Raw genomic sequence first — 26993 nt, forward strand, 5'->3', positions numbered from 1 at the left:
GCCACCCTCTCTCGGGCCAGCTGCTCTCATGGCATAGCTAGGGTGTCCTGACCTGTGTCAAACCCTCCAGAGCTTTAGCAGCTAATTTGCACCTGATATTTGAGTCTCAGAGCATGGCTGAACTATTCCTTGTGCTGCAAAGCTCCTGGTCCCAGTGGGAGGAGATGCTGCTTTGAGTGTGGTCCTTACAAACTGGCACACTCCATCTCTTTGGAGGCTTTTTCTCCATCAGACACCTTTTCTGGCAGACATCTTTCTCTTAATTTTTTTGCACTGTTGTCAACAACTCTTGTTTTAAACCCCAAAGTTATCATCCTAAGTGCTGATGAACATCAGAAACCAGATTAGAGCTCCCCTTTCCCACCTGATGGATCAGAGGCAGAGTTGCACTTACAGGTGCTGAGGAGATCACCTTGCACCTCCTCTGCAAACAGCTCTTTCCCTTCCTGATGGGTTGCCCCAGGACAAAAGACCAAGTTCCCTGGCAAATTCCAGGGTCCTGAAACTGGTCCCTTGGTGATTTCTTGTGGAGGCCCTCGGGAGATGTCAGGACGTGGTGCTGGATGGCTCTGCTTCACCATTCTGCAGTGGCTCCTGGCCGTGGGACATGCTGCTCTGCCTGCACGCTCCGTGGCTGCCACTGCACCAGAGATGACATCCCTGGCCATGTCTAAGAAGCACCAGCTGCTGCTGTAGTGGCTTTCCAGCCCCTGTTGTAAAGCTGACCTTGGCATTACTTGCTTCCCTTGGATGAAGTCTCCAGGCCTGGTTTTAGGCTCACTTAAGGTTTTTTTCGGCCAGTTTTGAACTCATCAGGCACTTCCAGGCTTGGCTTGGTTCCAGCATGGGTTTGTGAGGGTGCTAGCACACACTCATGTCAGAAGGCTGTTCCACCCCTGATGCTGTTTGCCTGGTTTTTCCTTAGTGTTTAATCAAATTTGGGGGACTCTAAATCATTTCATGGTGAAATGCACGAGTTTTCCTGAGAGGAGGTACCAAGCCCTGTTTCCTCAACTCTAGTGAGGACCAAATACTAGAAGATGGCTTTCAAGCGTGCAGGTCTAAGCACCTTTCATTCAGCACCCAGCCCAAAAGTGCTCTCCAGCTTTGCCTTCTAATGCCTACAAGGCTCCCTTGCCTGCGTCCTGCTTTTTGGCTTCTCCCTGTCTCAGCTTCCCCTGGTCTTTCTGCTTCCCTTTCACAATTCACCAGAAAACAAGAGTTGGCCAAAGCCCATCCGCCCACGGAGGCTTTGTGCGTGGCTGCCTTTGTAGTGAGCGGTGGCAGGGATCCGTGCCTGGGCTAGTTATGACCGTGGGATGGCTAAAAGGCCACCACCCATCTCACTCTCGGTGAAAGGGAGGGATGGAAGGAGGGGTGCTGCTTCCTGGGGTGCAGTGGGGCTTGATGTTTATGAGGGCTGGCAGGGGAGATGTGGGGTCATGGTAACCTGGCTTCAGTCACATCCCCTGGATGAAAGCCAGGAGGTCCTGCTCCTCCTGCAGCTCCTGACCCTCTACACCTCTGCCTCACTCTGCTGGCCTTTTTGCAATTCTGGCGGCAGGTGCAGTTTCCCCAGAGTGTCATGCTGGGCATCCCCAGGGAGAGGTGACGCAGCAGGACAGGGCAGGAGTACCTTGTTTTGGCCCGTGATGCCCTGACACCACGGAGATAGGCAGGCAGTGCTTGCAATGGAAGTGGCACGGTGAGGGGCAGGAGAACCGATGCAGCAGGAAAAAGCAGGCTGGAGCATAAGAAATGCCACAGCAGGAATATAAAAAGGGCCTCCGGGCACGGCAGCAGGTTTCGGCAGCATCGGGGCACTGTTGCATCTGGAAGCAATTTGTTGGGGTGGTGAACAGGAGAGCGGGGGGGGAGGCCCAGAAGATGCCACTGGTGGGGCTCAAAGCGTGCCTTTGAGCTCACTCGCCCCAGCCGATGACCTGCGTGAACATCCTGGCTGTGGTGATTTAGGAGCCCAGAAGCATCAATTTCAAGCAGCGGGTCCATTTGCCCTTGCCAGTATTTAAGCGCCTTATGGCCATTGATTCCCAAGAGCATTCAGTGCCTGCAAGCCTCTGGTTCTTGACCGCAGGCACTCCGTAGCCTGAGGTTCGTGGAAAGTCAGCAAAGCTCCAAGTCTTGCCCAGCCTAAAACACAGGTTTGCAATACGCTTGGGTGCACAGGGAGAGGCTGAGCCCAAAGCTATTCCTGGGGATGGATTTATGCTTGTGAGACCTTAGGGGCTGAGGAGTGCACCCGCCCAGCTGGAGGCAGCACATCCCTCTCCGGCCCTCACCCGCCTGTGCTGGATGCATGACTGGGAGGAAAACTGGAGCATAAAGGAGAGCTGTAAATCTGCCTGGAAGCTGTTGGGAAAGCAGTCCCTGGAGGAGGCTGTTTTGCTTTGGGTTGCTGTGCTTTAATTCTTAAAAGCCTTGGCCCGCAGATAAAAAGTTTAGCCTCTAATCCCGTCCCGCAGGAGTGCTCCTACGGAAAGCAGCTCAGAAACACCTTACTCTTCAGCCTCTCCTCCCATCCATGCTCTTCCTTCCCTCTCCATCCCACTTATCCTGCTTTGCCATCCCTCCCGGCTACTCTACCTGCTCATACAAATGATTTTGGGCGGGGGCTGGGGTGTCCCCCTGATGCAGCACCTATTGCCCAGCTGCTGGCTACCTTCATTTACCCATGGCAGTGGCAGTGGGAGCTTCCCCTCAGCCCTGCCAAGAACTGTCCCGCCACTGAGGACCTGGCTCGTGCTCCAGGGAGGAGCGGCAATGCTCTCCAGTCCTCACCAGCTCTCCTCTCTCTCCATGCCCATCCCCGTCCCCGCTGCAGGCGTCTTCGACAACTGCTCACACGCAGCCAGCGATAAGGGCTGGGCGCTGGGCATCCGCGCCCTGCAGCTCGGCGGCAAGAAGGATGCTCGCTTCTTCTTCTCCCTCCGCACGGACCAGGCGGCCACCGCCACCGAGGTGACCGCCTACCACCGCTACCGCCCTGAGGCATGGACCCACCTGGCCGCCAGCTACGACGGGCGGTGGATGGCTCTCTACGTGGACGGGGCACGGGTGGGCCGCGCCAGTGGGCAGCGGGGACCCCTGCACAGCGCCTTCATGGCCTCCTGCCGCACGCTGCTGCTGGGGGGGGACGCCTGGGGGACCACGCATGCTTTCCGGGGACACCTGGCCGGGCTGGCCCTGTGGCGGACTGCCCTGTCCCAACCCCATCTCCAGCGTCCCTTCCTAGAGGGGCCGGCCAGTGGAGTGGCAGGGCTGGCTCTGGCTGCCGGCTTTGCCATTCCAGAGGATCGCTGGGCGCCTTTTCGGGAGGGTGCCTTCCCCCGGCAGTGGGTGCTGCCGTCCCTGCCGTCCCCTGTCCTGCGGCCGCTGGGGCCCCCCACCTGCGGGCAGACTGCCTGTGATAACGTGGAGCTGGTCTCCCACTACAACCAGCACTGGCCGCTGCGGAGTGGGAAGGTGGTACGGTACCGGGTGGTGAACCTGGCGGAGGATGACGGCAGGCGGCCGACGGTCAGCCGGGAGCAGGTTTGGCGGCAACACTGGGCGCTTAGTGAAGCTTTCCGGCCTTACAACATCTCCTGGCAGCTCAGCTTGCTGGAGGTGCGCAACTCCTCCCTGCGCCGCCGTGCCATCCTCCTGGGCTGCGAGCCCAGCAAGGTGGGCAACGAGCGCTGCGACCCCGAGTGTGAGCATCCCCTCACTGGCTACGACGGTGGGGACTGCCGCCGGCCCGGCCGCTGCTTCTCCTGGAAGCGCCGCGATGGCGTCTGCCACATGGAGTGCAACAACATGTTGGATGACTTCGACGACGGCGACTGCTGCGACCCACGGGCCACTGATGTGGCCAGGACCTGCTTCGACCCCGACTCACCCCAGCGGTAGGTGCAGGGCTTACGGGGGGGTGGGGTGGCATGTCGAGGGATGGGGTGCACCCTCTCCCCATCACCCACTCCGCACCTGAATGTTGCTTCTGACCTGCCACTTTCCAGTGTGGGAAAGTGGAGAGGTGTTTTCCCATGGGATGGGGGTGCAGGATGGCACTGAGTCCTACCCCTCTGCAACGCCCTGCTGTTAAGTGTTTTTCCCCCCCAAAATTAGCAGGGATTGATGGGCAACTCCCCCCCAGGGGGATTCCCAGTGCAGAGCTGCCAGTCTCCAGTGATAGGCCAGTGGGACTGCGGCATCACCAGGGTGGGCAGAGGGGCCCTGTGCAAAGGATGCTCTTTCCCCTGATCCCCCTGCACGGGACGCAGCGGGGGGATTGCTGCCCCTTCCCCCCCTTCCGTAAATGTGTCTTAAAGCCTGATTTCTTAATTTTTATTAAAAATGCCTTTTCCTGAGTGCTGGGGTGGAGAGAAGGAGGCGATGTTGTTAGGTGTGAGTGGCAGGATTTGATAAGGTGTGGGTTGGTGTGCATAAGCCTCCCCAAATTCTCCCTGGGAAGTGATGCCTAGGGGAGATGCCCTTGGCTGGGCACGGGCAGGGCTGATCAAACCCTGCACCTCAAAGCCAAATGGTGGTTGGGGAGCAAATCCCCCCTCTTCAGGCAAAGATGTGGGGTGGCTGCTTGGTGCCAGAGGAGGATGTGTGCCTTTACCACCTGCCACAGGCGCAAAAAGCCCTGCAAAACCCACGTTGCTCCATGGAGCATCAATGCGCAGCGTTAGGGGACCCTTGCTCTCCCCAGGGCCCTTTGGAGGCAGCAGCTGGGGTGGGATGGAGAAGGGGACCCTCCGCACGTGATGGGGGACCCCGGGGCAGTAGGGGCAGTGGCTTTGGCGTGGTTGGTGGCTTGCGCACTCCTGCCCTCCTCCCCGGAGCCTCTGAAGTGCTGGCAGCCCCGCTGATGGCTTCCAGCACTCAGGGCTCTGCCAAATGTGCTTTCTGGCTGGAGACAGGGAAGGGAAAAAAAGGTCATGGCTTTTCCTTTTTTTTTTTTTTAAGCTGTTTCTGTCTCAGTGTCAGAGAAAATTGCTCATTCCCTGCTGCCGGCTCCCAACGATGGGCAGAGGTGCCCACCGGAGCGGGAGTGGTGCAGCATGGATGGCAGCATCTGGGGAGAAAAGCTGCAAGGGAGGGTTTTAGGGACACATCACCCCTTTGATCTTCTTTCTCCTTCACTTTTTTCCCCTGGGCTGTAGGAGCAGGTAGGCTGTGGCCATAAATCCTTTTTTTGCAACCCAGCTTTTTCTCTTTGCTGCTTCCCAGGTGGGACACAGAGGGTGGAGGGAAGCCGGTGTCTCTGCTCTGGCGGTGGTGACGGGAGAGGAGCAGCGCTTCCCTTCCTCCCTTCCTGAGCCTTTCTCACATGTCCTTCAGTCATCTGAGAAAACACCGGAGGAGAATGGGGAGCTTTTCTTCCAATGCATCCCTCTGGCCACGGAGCCGCACACCCTGCCTCTGCCCGGGCATCCCCCCAGAAGATGTTTCCCCACCCCTGGAAGTCTCTTTGGTGACAGCCACCATCGCCACCCTGTGCCTGTCTGTCCCCTTGTTTCCCATCCCTGTGAGCGAGCATGGGCAGTGTTTCCTGAGCAGGGGGGAGATGAGTGGCTCTCCTACCTGCATGACAGCTCTCCTGCCTGCACAACAACTCTCTGCTCACGGTGGCCACGAGTATCCAATGCTACTCGGCCTTTGCTTCAGCAGGACAAGGGCTTGGTGCTGGCCCTCTGTGTGCAGTTAGAGAAATGTTTTCATCCTCAGACAAGAAGGGCTCCACCTTAAATTAAAAAAAGGCCAAATTTTTGCTGGTATGAATCAGGGCTTCCATTTGTCAGGATTTTCCCCTGAAAGTTGGGAAAGAAAAAAAACAAAACAAAACAAAAACCTTGCTTCTGTGGGAAAGGAATGGGAAAATGGGAACACTAGGGAAATAACAGATCTTTTGCAATTTTCTTTCCGCAGACCTCGTTGGCCTGCGCAGAAGACAAGATAGATTGATTGTTTGTAGGCTAAGCTTTGAAAAACGAAATCCGGTGTGCCCAGCATTTGGGAAACATGGGGGCATGAGTTGAATCCTGCTGCTGTGGAGCTCTTCTGAGTTGCTTTTGGCTGGCTTCTTCAGAGATGCTGGTGGACACCAACCCTCCCTGGGCTCATCCCTGCTGAGGGTACCCTGGCTCCTGGGGAAGAATATATATGTTTGTGGGAAAACCACTGGGAAATTGGTAGCGTGGGTTTGAAAAAAACCAAGGCGAACTTGAACTCGCCCAAGGGCATGGCCAGGTCACTGTTGTTCCCCCGAAGTTGGTGGATGAATCCCAAGATACACAAGCAGGTGACCTTAGCCCAAGGGGTTTTGTTCAGGCAGAGTTCCCACTAGGCGAGTACCTCTGGGTTTGCTTGTAAGGTATTATACTTAAATGAACATTTATGAGGAGTGGGGCAGCCGAGGAACATACAGAAGGATTTTTAGGGGGGAAGCCAAAACGGGAGAAATAACGCGAAATAAACTTTAACAAACTGCCGAAAGGCGGCACAATAGGAGCCAGGTGCTTCAATGTGAATAACAGCTTTCGATCTGACTGGAGGAGAGCGAGGGAGCAAGCTAGCTGCTGCTCTGCCGAGACGCCTGCACTTTTTCATACCTGCTGGAGAACCACGTGCCAGAGCCCAGGAGGGAGCTGTGGCTTTGGGGGAGCTGCAGGAGAGGGAAACCCCGCTGCAGGTGGTGCTCTCTAAATCTCCTTTCAGATCAAGGTGGCAAGACAAAAATCTTGGGATCTTTTTTTCATGGAGTAAATCAGCTCTGCTGTATTTCATTTCAAGGCTCTCACAAAGAGTGGTTTGGATGTGAATGTTTCTTGGTATGGCCAAAAATAATCCAAATGGGAAAGTCAGAGTCAGACACTGGACAATTTCTTACTAGCATTGTAGACAGGTTCAGTTCATTTTAGTGAAGGGTCTCGATAGCTTGTTTTAACTTGCATGACCTTAAGCACTCATGCAAAAGCTTTTACCATCTTGCACATCCCTCATTTAAAAATCTACCTTGGTCTGCGGATTTGAGAAAGGCAAATCAGAGGGAGAAGCCTTAGGACCAGCAGTAGCTCTAGTGCTTCTTAGCTGGTGGACATTTCAGTATACTTCCAAGGCCACACTTGGTACTAGCATATTCCCTCATCCATGCTTAGGAGAGGAGGGAAATCAGGTTCGGAAGGAAGGATTATAAAGCTCTGGTGGGGATGGACCCTGCTGTAGCCAAGGTAGGAGCTACCCCCAGCTCTGGGGTAGGGGATGATGCTGAAACGATGGCAGCGTTGTGGTGCACAACACCAGGCCATCAAGCCGTCTTGCCGAGTCCTTCCTGCACCTCCTCTAGTAGTGTGTGGGACAAGACAAGTCCTGCTGTGCTCTGAGCCAGCTGGGCCACCACCCACACGTAAAACCCACCGGTGGGACTGCGTGCTTGTGGCTGGAGGGAGACTTGAGTGAGAGCTCAGGTAAACAGCTGAGTGTAGACATCCCTGCAAGGCACCACAACAGGAGCCATAGGAAGCAAGTCAGGGACTTCTCACTCACCCTGACCCACCATATGAAGAAAAAGGGGACAGGCAATAGCAGAAGAGCTGCCTGCTGTCATCCTTTGCCCAGTCTCATCCTGATTTAAAGCATTTTCCAGGAGTTGCTGGCAGCATAATGCCAGGGTCTGGAGTAAAATTTGCCTTGATTTGCTGCAGACATGCATCTTCTTGCAGTGGCTGAGTGCTGTTGTAATTGGTGCTCTTGGAAGGAAAACAGCAACAGCTCATTAACAGCAATTAACACTCAGCAAGGGTCTCCCTCCGGCAGTTAGTCAATGAGAGTCTGGTGTGTGACACAGTTAATGTGAAAAGAAAAACTGGAAGGGAAGTCTGGAGAGCAAAGTGGATAAGGGCAGAGCTGCTGGGCCTTTCATCTCACTACCCAAAGTAACGGCGGAAATAACCAAAGTGACAAAAGGAGGTGAAAAATGATGAGGTGTCTCCAGTCTCTTGGTGGCCTCCACTGGGATGACCACAGCTGTGATATCAAAGTGTACCTGATTAACAGGACACTTGATGGGCTTTAATGCAAGCTTAGCTGGCTTCCCATCCTAAAGGAAGGATCCTTAATTGGGTTAAGGCTGCTTGGGACCCTCCTGCTGTTTAAGTGGTGTCTTCAAAAGCTGATCCAGATTAACCTCACTGAATATCTCTCTGGTGGACAACCCCCGGGGATGAATGAATCGCTCCAAGCTATTCTCTGGCACTTGAGCAGCCCATTGCCAGGAGGTGTTCAGCTGAATGTGGTTGGATTGGTAGCATAAAAAGTGTAATATTGAGAGCAGGTGAGGCAAGGATGGCATCTTGGGGCAACAGCTGACCTGCCCAGCCCTTAATCCCAACCAGATGGTAAAACAACATTCAAATTAGCTGCTCACTTCCCCTTCCATTGCTACAGGAAACATTAGTGGATTTTTTTCACGGTGAAGGAGGGTCGGTATGTGCAATGTTACTTCAAAATTATAAGCCTTGGGAACAAACTGAGGTCACTAATACTGTTGCAGAGCATGGCTTCAACTAGAGGTGGTAGGTGTCTGCAGGCACCTTCATTTGCTGCTTGTGGTGGTTGGTCACTTGAAGGATGGATAGAGAGGGTGTGTTAGCTGCAAACTATTGAACACGCTGCCTGTGGAGTGGAGGAGACTATTTGCTTGCCTGATGCTCCCACGAGGAAAGCATGGTTAGGAAGTACTCCTGCTCAGGGCCTGAGCTCTGGCTGCTTTTTAGCTCCCTCTGATACCTCTTGGAGTCCTACTGGCCTGTACCCATGTCCTGGTGTTCCCAAAGTATCAAGTCTCAAGGGCTTGGTCTCAGTGCTCTCAAGTGTGGTGGTGAGATGAGTGCTTTGGGGACGCCAAACATGTCAGTGATGGATTCACTGGCTTCTGAGCTTGTTGCTTCTCCTCTGTAGTAGACCTGCTGGGACTGGGGACGTGCAGTAATAAACAGGGCTTTTTGCTGGAGCCTGATGGTTTTGTGGTGGATGCTTTAAAACTTCATGAAAGTGGTTGGATTTGAGCTCATCAAAAACGTTATACTTTCCTTTGTAGGAAAACATGCTCTCTCTGAGCTTTCCCATTGATTACTGATTTCAAAATTTGGCAAAGATAGAAGGGGTTGTCCTTGATAGAGCCCATTATATATGGCAGGCAGGATGTCTACCAAGCTGCTTGCTTGTGATAGGACTTGGAGGCTATATCCATGTAAACGTGCCTCTGGGTTACTCAGCTCACCCAGAGCCCTAGCTTGGAGGTGAAGACCCCAAGTTTGCTTTTGACCTTCTCAAAGTACATTAGAGAATATTTGGCATGTTACTACCCCGTAGTAAGGATCTGGTATGTTGTGCCAAAGGTGAGCCCAACAGCGGGGTTTTGCTCCCAAGAGGGAGGGCTCAGAGTGGTGAGATAATGCATCCACTGTGGGCTTGGTTGGTGGGACTTAGTGGGCTCTGCAATGTGTTTACACTTGTGCCACTGGGGAACTGCACACCTTGGCCTCTGGCTGCTGCCTTTGCTGTCCCTGCAAGATATATTTTGTTTGCTTAGTCTTTCTATTTCTTCTTTCTGGTTCCTTGCTTGCTGTGAAGGCTGTTCCTTTCCTTCCACGTGATGCACTTGTCTGTCCTTGTGTCTTGTATCTCCCAAACTTTATCGTAAATGAAGCTATGAGTTGGGCACTCAAAAGGCCTCTTTGGGGCTTTTGTTCTCACAAAGATGTGAGAGAGGGAGATTATAACCTCTCCAGCATGGGCTGGTAGATAAAAGGAAAGGGTAGCTGTGGGCTGTAATTTCAAATGATGAGAGGTCCACGAGGAGAAGGTCGGGAGTGGCAGAGGAGGTGGTGATGGGGGCTCTAGCACGGAGGCACACTCTAAGGCACATGTGGCGAGACCAGGGTCTGACTCAGTCCCTCCAACATGGCATCAGGCCAGTGGGACTGTGGGAGTGACTCCTTTCCACAGGGAAGGTGGCAGCACGGTGCAGCTGTCCAAGGGACCATGCAAGGTCTTGGGGACACAGGTCAAGAGCAGAGGGCTCTATATCACAGTGGCTCCTGGTGGGACCAGAGCTCTGTTGAGGGAGCAGAGGAGTGGGGCTGGAAGAGGAGCACGAGGATATAGATGTGTCCAGGTCCAAGGGCTGATTCCCAGCCCCTGGCTTTGGTGCTAGCCAAAGCAGCTTGCTTTTTATAGCAAGTGGCAGCATAGTGCTGATGTGCCCAAATCTTCTTCTGTATGTTTTGGGGTGCTAAAAGTAGGAAATAAAATCTACAGTAATGCACTCCTTTTCTTCCCAAGGTAGAAGGGTCAAGGGTTAATTTCCAGTAAGCCTCTGCTAGATGACGAGTCTCGCTCACTCCCGCAAGCCTTGTGAGCATGGAGCTGCCAGGCAGCGTGTTCCTCGAGGAACCTGCCAGGTCCCCCCAAGGGTGACCATGTCTCTGTGGGAGAGGGAGAACATGATCTGCGTGTGAGTGAGGGGAGAGGACCCCTGCCCAGCGGCTGTAGGCAGCCTGGGTGCTTTTGGGGAAAACAGCTGTCCCACATGTGAGCTATTGTTCTAGCAAACACCACTGTCCCGGGGGCTCACTTAAGGGGGGCCGATTGTATGGGGATGGCAATTGTGAAGGAACAGCGTGTGTCCAATGGCTGGGGGGTGACTCTTTGTCCTGATGTTCAGCCTTCTACAGGGCTCCTCCTTGTCCAACTGTACCCTTGCATGCTGGTAGAGGATGCCAGCTGAGACACCGGCCAGGCTAGCAAGACCCCAGGAAATGAAATAGCAGGGCGACAAGGAGCTCGGCAGCCATCCGGTGGGACACCATCAACTTGGTGTTGATGGGGTCTCTGGGATGATTTAATTCCTGTTTGGATTGGCAGGCTGAGCTGCAGCCGTTGGAGTTGTTAAGTGAACACACTGCTTTTAGTTTTCCTTGGCCCAGCCCCCACCTTTATTTAGGAAATGAAATTGCCCCTTTGCAGAGGGTGATGCGGTGAGACAGAACAGGTCTAGTGGAGCCCAAACCCACCAAGATGGCATGAGGCAGAGGACTTTGCTGGGAGGCTTTGGGGAGGGCGAGGATGCTGAGCCTTTGCGATTGTAGCCTGCTAAGGGCTGTGCTGGGGATCAGAGGCAGCCTCGGATTTTTTGTTGTTTGTGGTTAATGTCTGATCATTGCATTACAAAACTTCCCCAGTAAATTATCTTGCATCCTTTTTATATCCACGAGGAAGGCATTTTTAGAATGCTGGCTTGCGCGCGCCATGCTCCGGCTGGGACACCCAATTGCCTCGACCTAAAAATAAGTTGGAGGCTTGGGACTTGGTTTTTCCCTTTTAAAAAAAATAAAAATATATATCTATATAAAGCAGGGGGGACATGTTTGGCTTGAAAAGATTTCTTTTCCTCTTTTTCTCTGTTTTGATCCCTTTCTTGACCAATATCAAGGCTGCAAGTTTTTGCCCTTCAGTGAGAAGTTTAGGGTGAAGGTAGCAAAGTTTTGGACCTTTTAGCAAGACTGGATGTTGCCATCATGGTGAAGAGTACCTGAGGGGGTGTTTATTGACCACGGGGCTGTGTGGTTCCCCTTGCAGAGGAACTAGGACCTGTTAGCTTAACGTCCCTGGGAGCATCATCCCTGCTCAGCACGTTGTCAGCCCTGTTAAAGGGTCCTTCTTCTGCTGGTGCCCAGGAGCTTTCAGCCTGAACAGATGAGGCAGGCCAGAGACTGGAATGGTGGCACTCTGGTCTTCTGCCACCCTTTCACTGACTTCTGTTGCAAGGCCATACTGCCCCACTGATGGATGGGCATGTGCATTGCAGGCTGCTGTGGGCTCATCTGAGCATCATCGGAAATCCTTCTCCAGCCTTGCAGTGTTTGTGTTTCCTTTTCTGTTGTCCTACTAGTCAGGGAGGCTGGATGAAGAAGACAGACTGACTTTTGCTTGTCACCTCGTGGTCACCAGAACAGTTTTTGGAGATGACCTCAATCTCAGGGCTCTGCCTCCCTCATCCATGCAGAAACCAGTTTGTGGTCTGGCCCCTCTGCAGCAGCCATGCCTTCTTTCAGGAGGGGACCAAGCTGCCTCCTGCTCTGCATTAGACCATGTTTCTCTCCAGCCTCGACTGGTCCTAGCACAGAGCTCCACATGCATTCTATCTCCTGAGACCTGGTGCTGAAGATGGTGCTGGTGGTGATGTGCATCAGTCCCAGCAATTTGGCTGGAGACAGGTTTTAGGCAGTAGTGTGGCACATCGTTGCTGGAACGTGTGCCATAGGGTCATCTTCACCATGCTCGTTCAGTCTACAGATCTTCATCTTTCACACCATCTCTTTGAGGTCTGTCCTATGAAGGAGGATGCTGTGGGAGATGGGTGGGAAAGGAGGAGGCACCGGGTGAAAAGCTGGACACTTGCTTTCCATTGAACAGCAGTGGGATATGGGTGTCTAACTTCTCCAAGCTCCTTTGAAAACCCTGCATAGCAAAGATCACGTCTTCTGAGATGTTTGCAAACACCTGTGCTGTGGGCAGGGGTAATCCCAGCTCTTCAGCTGGGGAAACTGAGGCACGAAGTCTTAGACATCTTGCCCTGCAGTTGTGCAGCAATGAGGTGCTGCTGTTGATGCTGGGGCTGTGGCCTCCTGCCCCCTAGTCCCTGGATGGGGAAGAGAGGCATTTAATGAAAGGAGATGAAGCTGCTCAGTCCTGGCTAAATGCAAGGTAAAAAATGATGCCCTCATTTATGCAGTTCCTCTTTGTCTGGAGTGCTTTGCTGAGCCTCCAGGCCCAGAGACTCTGCTCAGCCACGTGAAGCCCACGCAGTGCTGGTGGAGACCAGGAGCGTTGCACCCACCTCTGTCATCTGCTCTGTCTTCCCTCAGCAGATTGTGAACTGCACTATAAAAATTGGCAGTGAAATTCAGGCTCCTGGGGACACTGACTTGTTTGCAGAGACCTTAAGACCTCCCTAAACCTGGGATGTTGCTTTGTATTTTTGCTGCAGGCAAAACGTAAGAGAAAGCTGATTTACAGATCTGTTCTTGTGGGTTACATGGGACAAGGCTTATCTGTGCAACCTTAGACAGGCAAAAAGTGCTGTAAGACTTGGTCCTGACCTGGGATGTTTTGTTGTTGTTTTTTTAAAATTTTGCTTTGAAACAATCCAGGCAGGAAGTAAACCATACCTGGCTTTGTTTAGCTTGGACTCTGCTCTAGAATAACTTGCTACTGTTGAGTTCTCCCTTGCAAAACCACAAGGGGCTGCAAACATATTTCTCCACTTCCCCCGGTGCTTCTCGCTTGCCCTCTCTCACACGCATTCTGTATGATACCAGCATCCAGCCAGCCAGCATCAACACTGTCAAAAGAAGGCGAGCGCTTACGCTGCACGGTGATAGCAAGCCTCTTCAAAGCGTGTCGGGGCGTACTGGAACCCAGACGTTGCCTGTGCTGGGCTTTGGAGCCTGGCCACCCGGGGCAATGCTGGGCTCCCCTCCTTCCCCAAGCTGCTGCTTTGCTGCCTTTCTCCCTGGCAGGGCTCCTTTCCTTCCCCTAAATGGTTCAAAACTGGATCTTTAACTCTGTTTCTTTTGATTTCTTCTCATTAACTCCCCCCAGCCACTGCCGTTTCCCTGTTTTCAGGGATGATGTCTCATGATGACAGCTCCCCTCTCCTTCTCACAGCCCCCAGAGATATGCAGTAGCTTCCTGACTTGCTAGGTACGCTGTTAGGTCCATGCTCTTGCAGATGGCCAGGTGTGTGCTCTGGGGGAGTGATGATGCATTTTCAGAGGCCACTGTGATAGTCTGAGCCTCCTTTGTGCTTGCCAAGAGAGAGGGGGGGTCAGTGATGGACACAGGTGGAAAGCCCAACTCAGCAGGATCCTATCTCCCAGGCATGCACAAGCCCTGGAGTTTGCACCCAGAGTCTGCACTTGGCCAGCAGTGTTGCTCCTTCCTTGCACACTCTTGGGGTTCAGGGGGTGGAGGTGAATGATGCTGCAAGCAGATGGCATGCTGTGTTATGGACCTGCTTGGGGATGGCAGTGGGAGGCACCTTACTGGGGTGGAAGCAGACAGTGACCTGCAATATTTGTCTTCTTTGCTTATTCCACTGATGATGAGGAGAAGCAACAGACTGTGGCTCTGAACCCTCTAATTCCAGATTCATTGGTTTTTGAAGGGGAAGGTAAGAGGGAGCAGGAGGACAGATGTTCCTTTGAAATTTCGGAGTTTTCAGGTCCTTGGTTTTTGTCTGGCTTATTCTACGGTGGTGACATGTACCCTCCAGGCTTGCTGTCCTGCACATGTGTGGCTTGGGATCTCCTCTTTGCAATGGCTGGACCCACAGGCTGGTTTCAAACAGATTAAAAAACCTTGGGCATCTGTGTTCCTGCAGGCTCATGAAAAGGCCAGCCAGGAGAGGAGAGCTGCCCCTGTGATGGGCAAAGGGTTTGCTGCTTCCAGGATTAGTTCTTAGTAATTAGTACATTCTTCTTGGAGTTCACTCCTATTGATGTTTCGGTGTGTGTTAACCCCAAATAATCCAAGATTTCTGCCTGTGAATTTCACTGTAGGATCATCAACTGAGAGCCTGTAGGTTGAGTTTAAACCCAGAAGTCTGAGGCACGTGTGGCTTTTCAGCTCCCAGTGAGCTCTCCCTGGGAGTAACAGGGGTGCACGGTCCATGGAGGATGAGAGATGGTCCATGTGTCCTCTGCTCCCACCACGAGAGCAGATGGGAGCCCAGCCGCTCCAAAAGCCTGACTCGGCATCGCTGCCTGGTCTGATGAAAGACATCCCCGTACTTTGATGGGTCTCAGATGGGTCGCGTGTTTTAAGATGATCTCACCCGTGAGGAAGTGGTAAGCCTCTCTGAGGAAGAGATGGCCATGATTCACTCTGATAGAAATAGAAAGGCCAAATAAGCAAATGGAAACTCCCTATTGACAAGGTCCCTGCAATTTAAAAGGGTTTTTACTACCTATTCCAGTATGCATTTGAAAATCATATGCATTTACTCTTACATACTACAATCAGATGGTTTTTAAGCCATTAAGGCCCATTGGGTCAATAACCACCATTTTCAAAAATCTATTAAATACCCATTTCCGTGGAAATAGAGCTTTTACAATTGATCATGGCTACCGACTCCCATTAAAATAAACCCCAAATGCTATCAACTCTCCCAAGATGTAGAGCACTAAAACACAGATTGTCAGGACAAATTTATCCCAGGGGAAAGTTGATGGCCCATTATGCTTAAGCAACACAAGAATTGTCACATAAGCCAGGAAGTTTATGGGACTTGCATGGATTTGTCCTCCCTGAGGGGGTAAAAAGGAAGGTTCATGGGGTGAATCTGTAGTGCTAACACAAGCTCAAAGGCGGCCTCCTGCAGGAGCTTTTTGGGAAACATTTGGCTTATTTTGTATTAACTTTCAAGTGTGTACAGGCTTTGGTTGTTTGGCAGAATCAAACGATGCTTTAGGGCTGAAGTGCTGTAAGAAATGCTGCATTTGTGCATCTGTTATTGGTGGGACAGGGTTTTCCATTTTGAATTATACAGGAATGTTACACCTCTGAGGTTGTATGAGGAAAGCTGTTGGGAAGATGACCTTGCAAAGATGAGGTCCTTGTCTCTCTGCCCTGGGAAGGAAAGCCTTTGGGGCTGCTGGTCTTGTGGTGGACCCTAAAGCAGACTGCGGGCGTGTGAATGTGGTGGGACTGCAGGGGATCCCTGCAGGTTGCCTCTGGGTGAGAAGTAGCTCAAGAGATGGAAGGCCGGTGACCAGGGGCTTGACAATGTGGGGGAGAAGGGGCGGGAAGAGTAGATGTCCCCACTGGAACATTGCTGGTAGCTCTTTCCATGCATGGGAGGTGAGAGCTCTGCCAGTCCTAAAACGTACTGCGGAGCAGAAAGACCCCGCGTGTCCCTGCTGAGCACCAGTGATGGAGCATTGCAGCTCTGGCAGGTCCTCCTCAGGAGGGGACCTAAAGAGCTGGGACCTGTCGGTGTGGCTGTTGTCCCCTCTGAGAGCAGCCTTCAGTTTTCAGGGGATGCACCAAGGATGGGGGAACAGCAGAAAGGGGTCCCAGCCCCAGCTCCCACGTCTTGATCGGCAGAGAAGCACAGGAGGGAGCTTTGCGATCCAGCTGTCCTTTCTGATTAGGGCTTTGCTGCTTACCATCTCTGCCAGACAGCAACAACTCTCATGACGTGGGCTGGCTGCCGAAGTCAGTTGAAAGCTACTGTGCCCCCTTGGAGGAGAGGTCAGGTAGTCCCTGCTGAGCCAGGGGCCGTGCTTCCCTTGTTTGTCTCGCTTCATGCCTCCTTCAATCATCTTCACCGCAGTCCTCTGCTCCCTTCTGCAGCCCTGGATTTCTCTGCTGTGTGTGCCTGCTCCTGACCCAGCACTCCTCTTCCCTCTGCACTGTCACCTCTCTGAGCCATTTCTTGCTGGGGGATGATGTCTGTGCTATGGAGCCATGTCTAGATGCCTCCTCCCTGAGGCCACTGTGAAAAGATGTCCCTTCCCCTCCAGCAACATGGTGATGCCAGATGATATTTGTGATGGGAATGGAGGAGACAAGGTGGTGAATTGGTCCTCCCCTTCTTAAGGCAATTTAATTTGGGGCAGACAAAGGGGAACATGGGGGTTCCTGTCCCTGGGGAGAGTGTAGACATATATTCCTAGAGCAAGTGTTGTGGGACTTTGTCCTGGGATCGTGATGTAATGACTTCTGTGTCAGGCACCAAGACGACCTGACCTTTTGGGATCATTGGTGGTTGGTCTTGGTGCTTTCTGCAGTGTAGGATTGACTCCTCCAGGAGCTCAGGAGAGACTGTAGGTCTGTCAAGTAGCCACAACCATTGGAAATTTTTTGGAAACTGAAGTGCAACTTAGACAAAATGCTGATGCCTGGGTTCAGATGAGTGGTTCTCAAAAAACTTACCTTCTCCTAAGATGTCCTAGGGCTGGTGGTACCTCAGTTATAGCCAGGAAACCTACACAGGCACATGGAGATGTGCTGGGATTCCCAGCAAAGCCATCCCAAGAGGCCCTCAGACAGGCCATGGTGCCCATCATATGCATGGCAGCTAGTAGCTGAGTGAGGCAGTAAGCCAGCCTTGTCCTGAGGGTGCCAACATGAAACCAATGTTTTTCGATGATCCGAGCATCTGATGCACTTGTGATTAATCTGGCTGAACAAAGATCTACTGAACATCCCTGTCCCTTCAGACGAGCAGTGGAGGGAACTTCCCAGTCCTGCAGTGCAGGTCAGAAATCCCAGGGGCTGGAGGCTGACGATGCAGATACTTTAGTATCCTCCAAGAGAAGGCTCAAATTTGGCAAAGCCACAAGAGGAGGCTGTATCTGAAAATAGCATTGGAAGGGGAGGTCAGAAGATCTGCTAGGGGGTGTACAGTCATTGGCATGGGTGTCCTGAGGGTGCCCACCATGCTGCAAGAGCACAGCTGGGGGTAAACTTCTCCTGAGGCTTATTCCCACATATTCAACACAAGTCGGGGACCATCTTCGGTTCTACCGGTGTGCCACGTGCAACCAGCCTTAAAACTGGTCCCTGCTCCCTCACCCTGCATGTAAGCTGTCAACAGATCTGTAACAAGATCCAGAGGGGAAACCAGCATGTGGCAGAAAAGCAAACAGCGTCTGAGCAGGCTGGTGTGGAGGAATTAACGTGGGTTTCCTAAAGTCAGGTGCCTTGGTGTAGTGCCAGAGGCAAAGACAAGTCCTTAATGCCTGACCATGGCTTCCTAAGAGAAAGGCCAACAAGCGCAGCATGCCTTTGCCTGTGTTCACACTGGCAGGGTCTGGGATCTGTCAGTGCAGACAGCTGGTTAAAAATTTGGCATCCTTGGCAGTATATTCAAAGTTTGCCCAGAAAGGGCATTGTATGTCCTTCGCTGATCTTCAGGTGATCACATCTACATCAGTCCCTGGGTTTAAGTGTTTCTATTACTTTTTTGAAAGATGGGGTAGGAGGGTGAAAATAATAACATGAAGACCCTTATACCTGAAAATCTGCAAGGTCTGTCAGGGAGAGGACAACCAGATCAGCCTGTCTCGATATGATCTTTGTTCACCCCTGTAGACATCATTGCATGTATCATATTAGCTGTTCTCCAGTCACATGCCCTGCAGCCAGTCCTTCTGGATTTGGGGTGGCATTTCCCCAGGCTCCTGCTCCAAATGTATTACATCCACTGAGTTTTGCTTATCTATGAACACTTCTATTTCTGCACTCTTCCCTCCTGCTTTTTGCCCCTTGTTCTGTATCCCTACATCCTGCCCCCTTCAGAGTTGGGACTCACTGACACCTCCCAACCAGTTCATCTTCCCTCCCACCCAGTCCAAATGGCACTTCAGCCCCCATCCAACTGCTGCCACCTTTTTTTTTTTTTCCTTCATCTTGAGCTCTGCTCCAGTACCATGCCTTTAATCTTGTAACCCACTGGAAGGGAACTTGAATTCTGCCTCACAATCCTGAATAAAGGTGGAGACCATACATTAATTTTGTCCAGGAATGCATCTCAATTACGCTGAGCTTCAGCTCCACCTTCCCTGCTCAGCAGATTTGCTCCTTTCTATTGCTCTTTTTATTTCTAAAAAGGTCTTTTACTCTTCATTTTCACTGGAGTCAGCTTGATTTCAGGGAATTCCCTTTTCACCCCATTCTCCCCAGCATCTCAGATGCAGCTGGTGTCTGCTTGTCAGTCCTGGTTTTCAATTCTTAGTTCAAGGCCTGTGTTCATCCCCCCATTTAAGTTAATCTGAATCAACTCATTATTAGTTCAGGCCAAGTTTTCTTTCCCTCATCAGCTCTTCCATAATTTCTATGCTGCTTACCAAAACCAGGTCTAAAATAGCATTGCCTTTGGCTGGTTCAGTGATGATTTAGTGAATAACTTTTTAGCAAACACTTCCAGGAATAGCTGGGTCATGCCATTGTTAGCAGTGCTTATTCTTCAGCCTATCTCAGGGCAAAATGCCCTGCAGGGCTTTCTGGTCTAACACTAATGTTATTGTCTTCCTTTCCCAAATCTGACCTCAAGAAGTTGCATACTACCATCTGATGTAACTGGGAGCTTTCCTGCTGTGTGCTAGTGATCTGCAGCCTTTTTGGCACCTTCCCCAGTAAATCTATATGGAAGGGTCACAGCCTCGAACCACAACTTGTCTTTTTGATCCCGTTTGCAGCTTTGCCAGTGCAACTCTCTGACACTGCAGCATCTGCTACTGCTTCAGTCCCAAAGCCAAATCCACCACAAGGAGATTGAGGGTTACCTCTGAATCCAACAGGAATTGCTTATATGTAAGGGAAACCCCTGATCCTGAAGGCCCTCACATAAAACTGTTTTGCACTGTCACCCTCTTTGACGTCTTGATACTCAGCCACTCATGCAAATTTTAAACTGTCTCTTAAGCGGTGCTGCCAGTGATGGCTGCTTCCTAGGCTGTTCTTCTGCTCATGCTGTCAGTGCCTCAGAGGTGGATTTTTCCAGGCATGTCCAAGAGGTGTGCGATGCCCTCATCCCTTGTGTACCCAAATGCTCTTTGGCTGGAGTCCAACACCCAGTGAGGATGATGAGAGATTCCTGAGGACTACAGGGGGTATTATTCCAGCAGTGTTGCGCCTCCCATGATCCCAAGGGAATGTCTGGCTGTTCCTCAGTCTTCCCCTCACCTCTTGCATGTGTGTTGTATCTGGCTGTGTTACCAAAGCCTGTCCAGATGAGAGTCATTTGGATGTTGCTGCCTTTCAAGTTGTCGTGATGCTGGCAATGATGTTTGTGGCATACCAGCGTAGTGCTGGACTAGAGTCAAAGCTCCTAGACCATGGTCATGGGGATACAAGTAGTCTTAACAAGTACAGAAGGACTTAAGCTTTTGCCTGAAAATACAGCATCCTTCCAGCTGCATTAATGCCAGAAATTTCAGGGCAGGTAAGCTCAGAGTGTGAGGCAGCTGCAGGTACGAGAGCCACCATCGGTCTAGTCTGGAGGCAAGTAACCCATTTTGGTTTGTGCACTGTGCCAAGATGGTACAATGTCCTGTTTATGTTGTGGTAGTGGGCTTTGTCTGCCTGAGGCAAGGCTGAGCATCGCCTGGCAATTCATGTGATGGGAACAGGGATGAGGGTTTACAAATTCTAGCAAGGAGGATTCATATATGCAAGCAGAGAGCCTGAGTCTGGAGGTTTATCTCTTTAGACCCCCATCCTAGAGTCACGACGGAGAGGACCCCTTTGGTGGGGTGAATCAGAAGATGTTCACTTTAGCTCACCATCTGGAGGAGCATGTTTCTTCACTGATGATATGGAGAGTTTAGAGAGTCTGCTCTCTGAAAATATTCATGCCACTTGATTCAGCACCCATCTTCATGGACTGAGTTGCAGCTCTTGGGCTTGTGGCTGCTGCCTCAGAAGCAAGGTTGCTGTGTGTTGCGTTAACCCCTTTGCAGCCTTGGGGGAATGTGTTGTCCGCACAACAAAAATGTTATTGGCAGGCTGGTGCTTGTTCCTGGGAAGCCTGAGGGATTCCTCATTTGTCAAGCAGGGGTTTGGGGAAAAAGGGAGCCTCCCTGCTTGGGGGGAGTAGGAAGAGGAATTTCCTTGTGGTGGATGAAGGACATGAAAGCAGAGCCAGGAATCCCCTGTGACTTCATTAGACTCTATGGTTAGCTGGAGCTGGCTGGATCTCAAGTATTTTCCAGCTGTCCATGGAGGGCACTTGGACAGCTTCCACCCAACCCCACTCCCACATCCCCACTGAAACGTCTACAGGGAAAAGACTCCTATTTTTGAATTGCACTGGAATTCCTGTGGCATTACACACTGCATCCTTTGCAGTACCCAGAGAATTCAGTTTGATTTATGGTACTGCACGGGGTACATGCTGGCCTCACTTTTCATTTGGAAGTGCCATCTTTTGCCTTTCAGTGGTAATGGCCACTGTTGTGGCCCCAAGACTTCCTGTTATGTTGTGGCTCTCACTAGAAAGTGCTACTCTTGCTCCTTTTGTCCCACCTTAAACCACATCAGGCTTGCCTTACAGCTTGATTGTCCTTGCTACTGCCCCAGAGATTAGCAGATCCTCTCCTCTCTCCCACCTGTGCACCAGCAGTGGTCCTGTTGCTGCTGCCAGAAATTGCTGCCGGGAAAAGCAGCAACAACCCTGTCTCTCCAGAGTATGTCAAGTCTTCTCCTTTGACCAAGCCAGCTCAGAGCTTGACTTGCATCCACAAGTGCAAAGATGCTGTCTGCCCCATGGGCTAGGACAAACTTGTCCAAGGAAAAACATGAGAAAGGAGTGTGAGGGTTCTCCAGGGAGGCCTGGGATCATGGGTGGAGCGTGATTTTTCAACTGATCAGAAAGGAAGCTTTGGGTCTTTAGACCTTAGTGTAGTAAGGTCTAGTGCAGTAATAGTTTTCCATGCAAAGCTGTAGTCATTTGATTGCTTTCCCATTTGATGTGTTGGGGTGATGCATAGAGGGTGGAGCAGGACTCTAAGAAGAGATGCATGATGATAGGACAGGAAGCAATGGATGCAAGCTGGAACATGAGAAATTTGTATTAGACATTAGGAATTTTTTCTACCATGAGGGTGGTTAAATACCGGAATACATTGCCAAGACAAATTGTGAAACCTCTGTCTTCAGAGCTGTTCAGGTCTCAGCTGGACATGGCCTTGAGCAACCTGGTTTAATTAGACCTGTTTCGAACAAGGCAGTCAGACTAGATGACCTGTGGAGGTCCTCTCCATCCGCAGTTATAAGTGATTCCACTATTCTGTGGTAACACAGTCACTAAAGCTGCTGCACTTCATCTTCCTTTCCTTTTTTCAATAGCCTGAAATGTCACACAATGACAGCGCATCATTAAGTCCCATACAGAGCCATGTGCTCCTGACCCAGCACCAGCTCTGCACAAGCATCAGTGTGGCTCCACTGTGCTGCTGTAGAGCAATACAAGGTCCAGGCTTCTTGCCCAGCACCATCATGAAGGAGGCCCTCATATCTGGACTTGTTCCCTCAAATACCATAATTTCAGGTGGTGTTCATGCCCATGCTCATTTCTAATAACGGTGGTCCATAGCCCTCTCATCCCTAATCTCTCTCTGTTGTTGCTTATACTCCTCTTGCAAGCTCCACTCTCCCAGGGTTGCAAATACTCCTCAGGTCAAGGTGGTATTAACTTGCAACTAGCTGCTCACCAATGAGCTTTGGATGCTCTTGGAAAAACATTTGCTTTGAATCTGGAAAACCTGATGGCCCTTCTCTGTCTCTCTCCTATCCTCTGCCCTATTCTTTGGGGTTGGTTTTTTTGCTGCTTAGCTGATAGCTGTGCCTTCATGTGTCCTTCTGGCCTTCCTTGTGTTTGTGTGTTAGCTTGCAGTGCCCACCCTGCTGTAAATACCATCTAGTTTGGAATACTCTGGTCTTGTAGGCGTTGAGAAGCTATTTGGGGAGCAGAGGAGAGGGCTGTCACTTAGGCTGTTTGTGGAGACCAAAGGCTGCTCTGCCTTCCCCCTGGGAAAATCACAGAAGCTCTGAAGAAGAGGGAGATCATGACCTTGGCAGTAAGTGACAGGCGAAGACGCCAGTTACATGCTCCTTGTTTAAGATAAGGATGCCAGTGGGAAATGTGGATTGAGGGGAATTGGAGTTGTCCATTCTAGAGCTGTTTTGGTCTTGGTCATATCTTTGGGGATGCCAGTGGGAGGATATTTGTGCTTTCCATGCTGTCGTGGGTGAAATGGGGATCCTTTCCTCTCCTTCTCCATCCATCTGAGCATCTCTCAGTGCTGGAATGGCTCCCCCTACCCCTGACACAGCCCTGAACCATCCAAATCTCTCAATGGAGGGAATTACAGTTATTTATAATTAAGGGTTGACAAAAAATGTTGCTAGTGTCAAGGGAATGGCAGGCGACGGCCAGAAAAACATCATGTCTCCAGAAGAGGGGCAGCAGGAATATCCCTCTGAATAGGGCTGACGTCAGCTCTCGGAATTTGGAGAGCCTGGAAGGTTTGGGGCTATTTTTCCAAGATATCATAGGTCAGGAATCAATGTTATTTTTAAGCCTGTGTCCCCCGAGCAGCTCTGGTGTATGAAGGAGACTTTCTCTCCCCCTTCCCCCTCCTTTATGCTCTATTTCTATGAAATTTTTGCTTCTTTTCTTCCGAGTCATGCCACAAATATGTCCTTCAGGTTTGTTTATTCTTCTCCCTATCTATTCCTCCCAGCCTGCTCCTGTCTTGGTTGGGTTGAAGGGATGGCGTCAGCGTGGCGCGTGTCTGGGATGCTCAGGCGAGACATCACAGAGGAGAGATCATGTTCTCCTAATTTGCCATTTCCGGTTGGGAGAGTTTTCTCTCCACAAGCTGATGTGGCTGGGGAAAGTGTTCTGGGAATGCTGCTTTGTGGTGGGAGATCTTGGGGCCTGGTGAAGACAAGCTGGTCATCTCATCTCACCATTAAATGCTGCCATATAGTCCAGCCAAGATTTTCTAAAGTGACTGAAGTTTCAGAGCTGCTTTGTTGTTGGGAAGGTGGGTGAGATGTCTCCAGCCCAGGATGGCCTATTGGGGCTGACTGATAGGGGAGAGGTAGTTAGCAGATCCTGATTATTTGACACTTACTGAGTCAGCAATGGCTTCTGAAAGTCTGTGCTATTTTAGGTCCAGGGAAGTGGCCACCCTTGGGTTTACTGAGCTCTTCTCCACAAGCCATCCTGCTCTAGTCTACTTCTGGAATTCTCTTCCTCTATTTTTCCATTTTTCCTCCTTCTCTTCCATTTGCTGTAGCAACCTTTCTCTTTCTAAACAAGTCTGTGGGTATAATAAGTTGACTAGGGATCTTGCCATCTCAAACAGTGTATTTGCACATCTCTTGTTGGTTTCCCTTCTCAATTCACATTTCAGATAAGAACATGCCTTTTTCCCCTTAGCCCATGCTCAGCTTTTTTGCTTCCTTCCTTCCATAATTCAATGTGGTGGGGAATGCACTAATGGACCCCACTTTTACAGAAGCTATTCATTCAAATATAGCTGCTATGCCTTCATGGCTAGTCCAGTGTAAAGAAATGATCGCATTCCCTTCATAATCTCTCTGTGCAGCTCAAAGATGCCAATTGCTCCTGGAAGCATGGGAACAAGCGAAATGCTTTCCACCACCTTAATGTTGCTGTTGGCCTTATGCTGCAAGTTTAGTCATTCTTATGACATATTTCCACAATGGTGCATTTCCATCATCATTCCACAGTGATGTATTTGAAGCCTTTCCATGAGTTTTTTTCCCTGCTTAGAATCTCTTAAATTAATGGCTTCGCAAACTGCGAGTCAGGGTCCTCAGATTTTGAAGACTTAGAGACGGGTCTTAGAGGCTTAGAGACGATGTCTTCTATGGCTACCTGTCTCACCCCATGACGTTAATGGCACTGATGATGGAAATGGTAGTAATTGATTTAAAAGAGTATCTGGCATTCGCAGCACAGCCCAAGTCCCTACAATTCCACTGCTGCTATTATTGGAATTATTATTGTTATTACTAAGTTAGATCCTGATCATTTTACATAGCTGAGGACATCAACTCCCTAAAGATCAACACTGGGACTGATGGTGTATTGGCGAATGCAATATAGACCTCTGACCTGTGCAGAAACAACCATGCAGAGGGGAGAGTGAAACCTAAATTTCCTGACTGCTGTTTTTTTTTTCTCCAAGTGCTGAGAGACATGCCATGTTGTGAGGATCTTTTTGTGGACACCCAGACATACCCACGGGTGTTAGTGCTCTGCTGCAATGCCTGTTGCCTACCTACCTCTCCCAGCCCATTACTTTCCCATGCCCTTTAGAAATGGATGTCTTTGACATACCTATTCTAGTATTTTTTCTGTTCCTGCAACTCTTTATTCCCAGCTCTGAAAATGGGAGGAGAGACAGCCAGCAGTGTTGTCAGGAGGCTTTCCCCCCTAAACATGCCCTTTGGTGGATCTGTCTCCCAAGATGTCTCTCCCTCCCCATTAAGCTTATTTTGGGAGCTCCTGTGCTTCCCTGGCCTGGCTTCTGCAGACATCCCATACCTTGTCTCAGAAAGGATTCAGATCATGTGTAGAGAGACAGATTCATGTGAAGTGGGCCTTGCTGTTGACTCGGTGCTGGGGGGGACCCAGGCAGCCCTCTTCTCCAAGGTCTGTTTTGGGCAGAGCTGGGAGAGAGATTTCTTGGAGCAAATTCTGAGATACCTTTTTCTCATGCTCTTCCTTATCCAATACACAGGAATGGGGGTGAGGTAGCATGTTTCTTGACGTGTTATGTGCCTGTGCTCTGCAGGGGATCCCTTGTTTTTACCATGCACTGCCACGTCTGGCATACTTGTTGTCCTGGGGAAAAGGATAGAGTGGAGGGCCATGGTCATGAGCTTCTCCAGACAGACTAGAGGTGCTGGAGAAGAGACTTCTTGGCCCCAGCTGACAAACCCTCTCTGCTCCCAAGAATAAGGTTTGATGTCCATCCCTGACCTGTATCAGGGACAACCCCTGAAAACTTTTATTGGAACCAGCTGGAGCTCTGTATTCCTTTCTCTTTCCTCACACCTTGAGGAAAACTCACTCCCTCCTGCCTTCAGATTCCATTTTTCTGATGCCAAACGCCTTCTCTTTTCCCTAGCAGGACTGACCTCTGTCTCCTTTCTTCTCTCATTGTTTCTCCTCCCATTTTTTCTTCTTTTATACTATTCTTTGGGTCTCTTCTCTCCCTGTTGTTGGAAAACCTTCTCTAAGAATAGAACTCATCAACAAAGCTGCTGTAACTAGCAAAACTTCAGATTTGCATGACCGTCTCCCACACAAACCTCTCACTAGCAGAACTTGCACCTTACAGAGCAGAATGAGTAGTGTCATGGGACATCCTGTTGAAACTTGCTGAATTTTGCCATGCTTTACCAAATGCTGTTTGTTTCAGAGACTTGAGGATGGGGTTTCCAGGTCTGCTGTACCCTTTCCAGGATATCTACGGGTGGCTCCTCCTTTTCCTTTTTGCCCCATTGAGGTTGATGCTGACTATGTCCTCTCCCTTGACCTTGCAGGGCATACATGAGCGTGAAGGAGCTGAAGGAGGCACTGCAGCTGAACAGCACCCACTTTCTCAACGTTTATTTTGCCAGTTCGGTGAGGGAAGAGTTGGCTGGTGCTGCCACTTGGCCGTGGGATAAAGAAGCCCTTACTCACCTGGGTAAGTAAGCTACCCCATTCCTGGGGTCTCAAGGTCGTTGGTCTTCCTCTCTCTTGGTTGACTTGGCAAAAAGAGGCAGCCATGATTTGGCTCAGCATTGAGGATGTTAATAAGAAGGTCATGATAACAGGCTTTGGGTGTACCAATAGCTACTGCTGTGGGAAGGAAGGGCGCTGCCTGTTCACTGTGTCCATGTGGATAAGGTGGTGGGGTTACATCCTGACAAGGGAATTCCAGGTTGTGATGAGAAACTTTTAATGGTGAAGACAGCGAGACAGTGGGACAGAGAGCTTGGGGAAGGAGAGCTGCAGATTCACCATCAGTGCAGGCTCTGGAGAGGGGTTTAGACTCGCATTTGGCTTCTCTGGGACTTTCCAGGTCTATCTTCCAGGATTCTGGAAACGGTGAACTTCACTTTGCAGCATGTAATGACAAACAGATAAACCAGGAGTGTCAGTGATTTCAGAGCCAAGACTCCAGATTTGAGCAACTCCAGAGCTGACCAGGCAGTGAGCACTGACCACTTCCGAATTCAGCTACAAATGTGAGGATGACTATCAAATTAAATGATGTTTTTATAACTTGGCTTACTACCTGCTGGAGGCAAGGTTCTCCTTGGCTTCAGTGAATTCAAGGCAGACCCTTAAGGTCATCAGCCCTGGCAGGCTACAAAACAGTCAA

At 50.7% G+C, this 26993-nt stretch overlaps 1 protein-coding gene across 2 annotated transcripts in view; it reads left to right on the forward strand.

Annotated features, from left to right (window-relative positions):
• The window catches only part of PAPPA2 (pappalysin 2), a 94851-nt gene that overhangs the window by 3178 nt on the left and 64680 nt on the right, over positions 1 to 26993 (forward strand). For both annotated transcript variants that reach the window (XM_069789652.1, XM_069789653.1), the window contains exons 2-3: positions 2843 to 3905; positions 26167 to 26312. In XM_069789652.1, the coding sequence (XP_069645753.1) occupies positions 2843 to 3905; positions 26167 to 26312 (1209 nt within the window). The remainder of the gene's footprint in view (positions 1 to 2842; positions 3906 to 26166; positions 26313 to 26993) is intronic.

This window comes from Haliaeetus albicilla, chromosome 8 (genome assembly GCF_947461875.1).
Source record: "Haliaeetus albicilla chromosome 8, bHalAlb1.1, whole genome shotgun sequence".
Lineage (NCBI taxonomy): Eukaryota > Metazoa > Chordata > Aves > Accipitriformes > Accipitridae > Haliaeetus > Haliaeetus albicilla.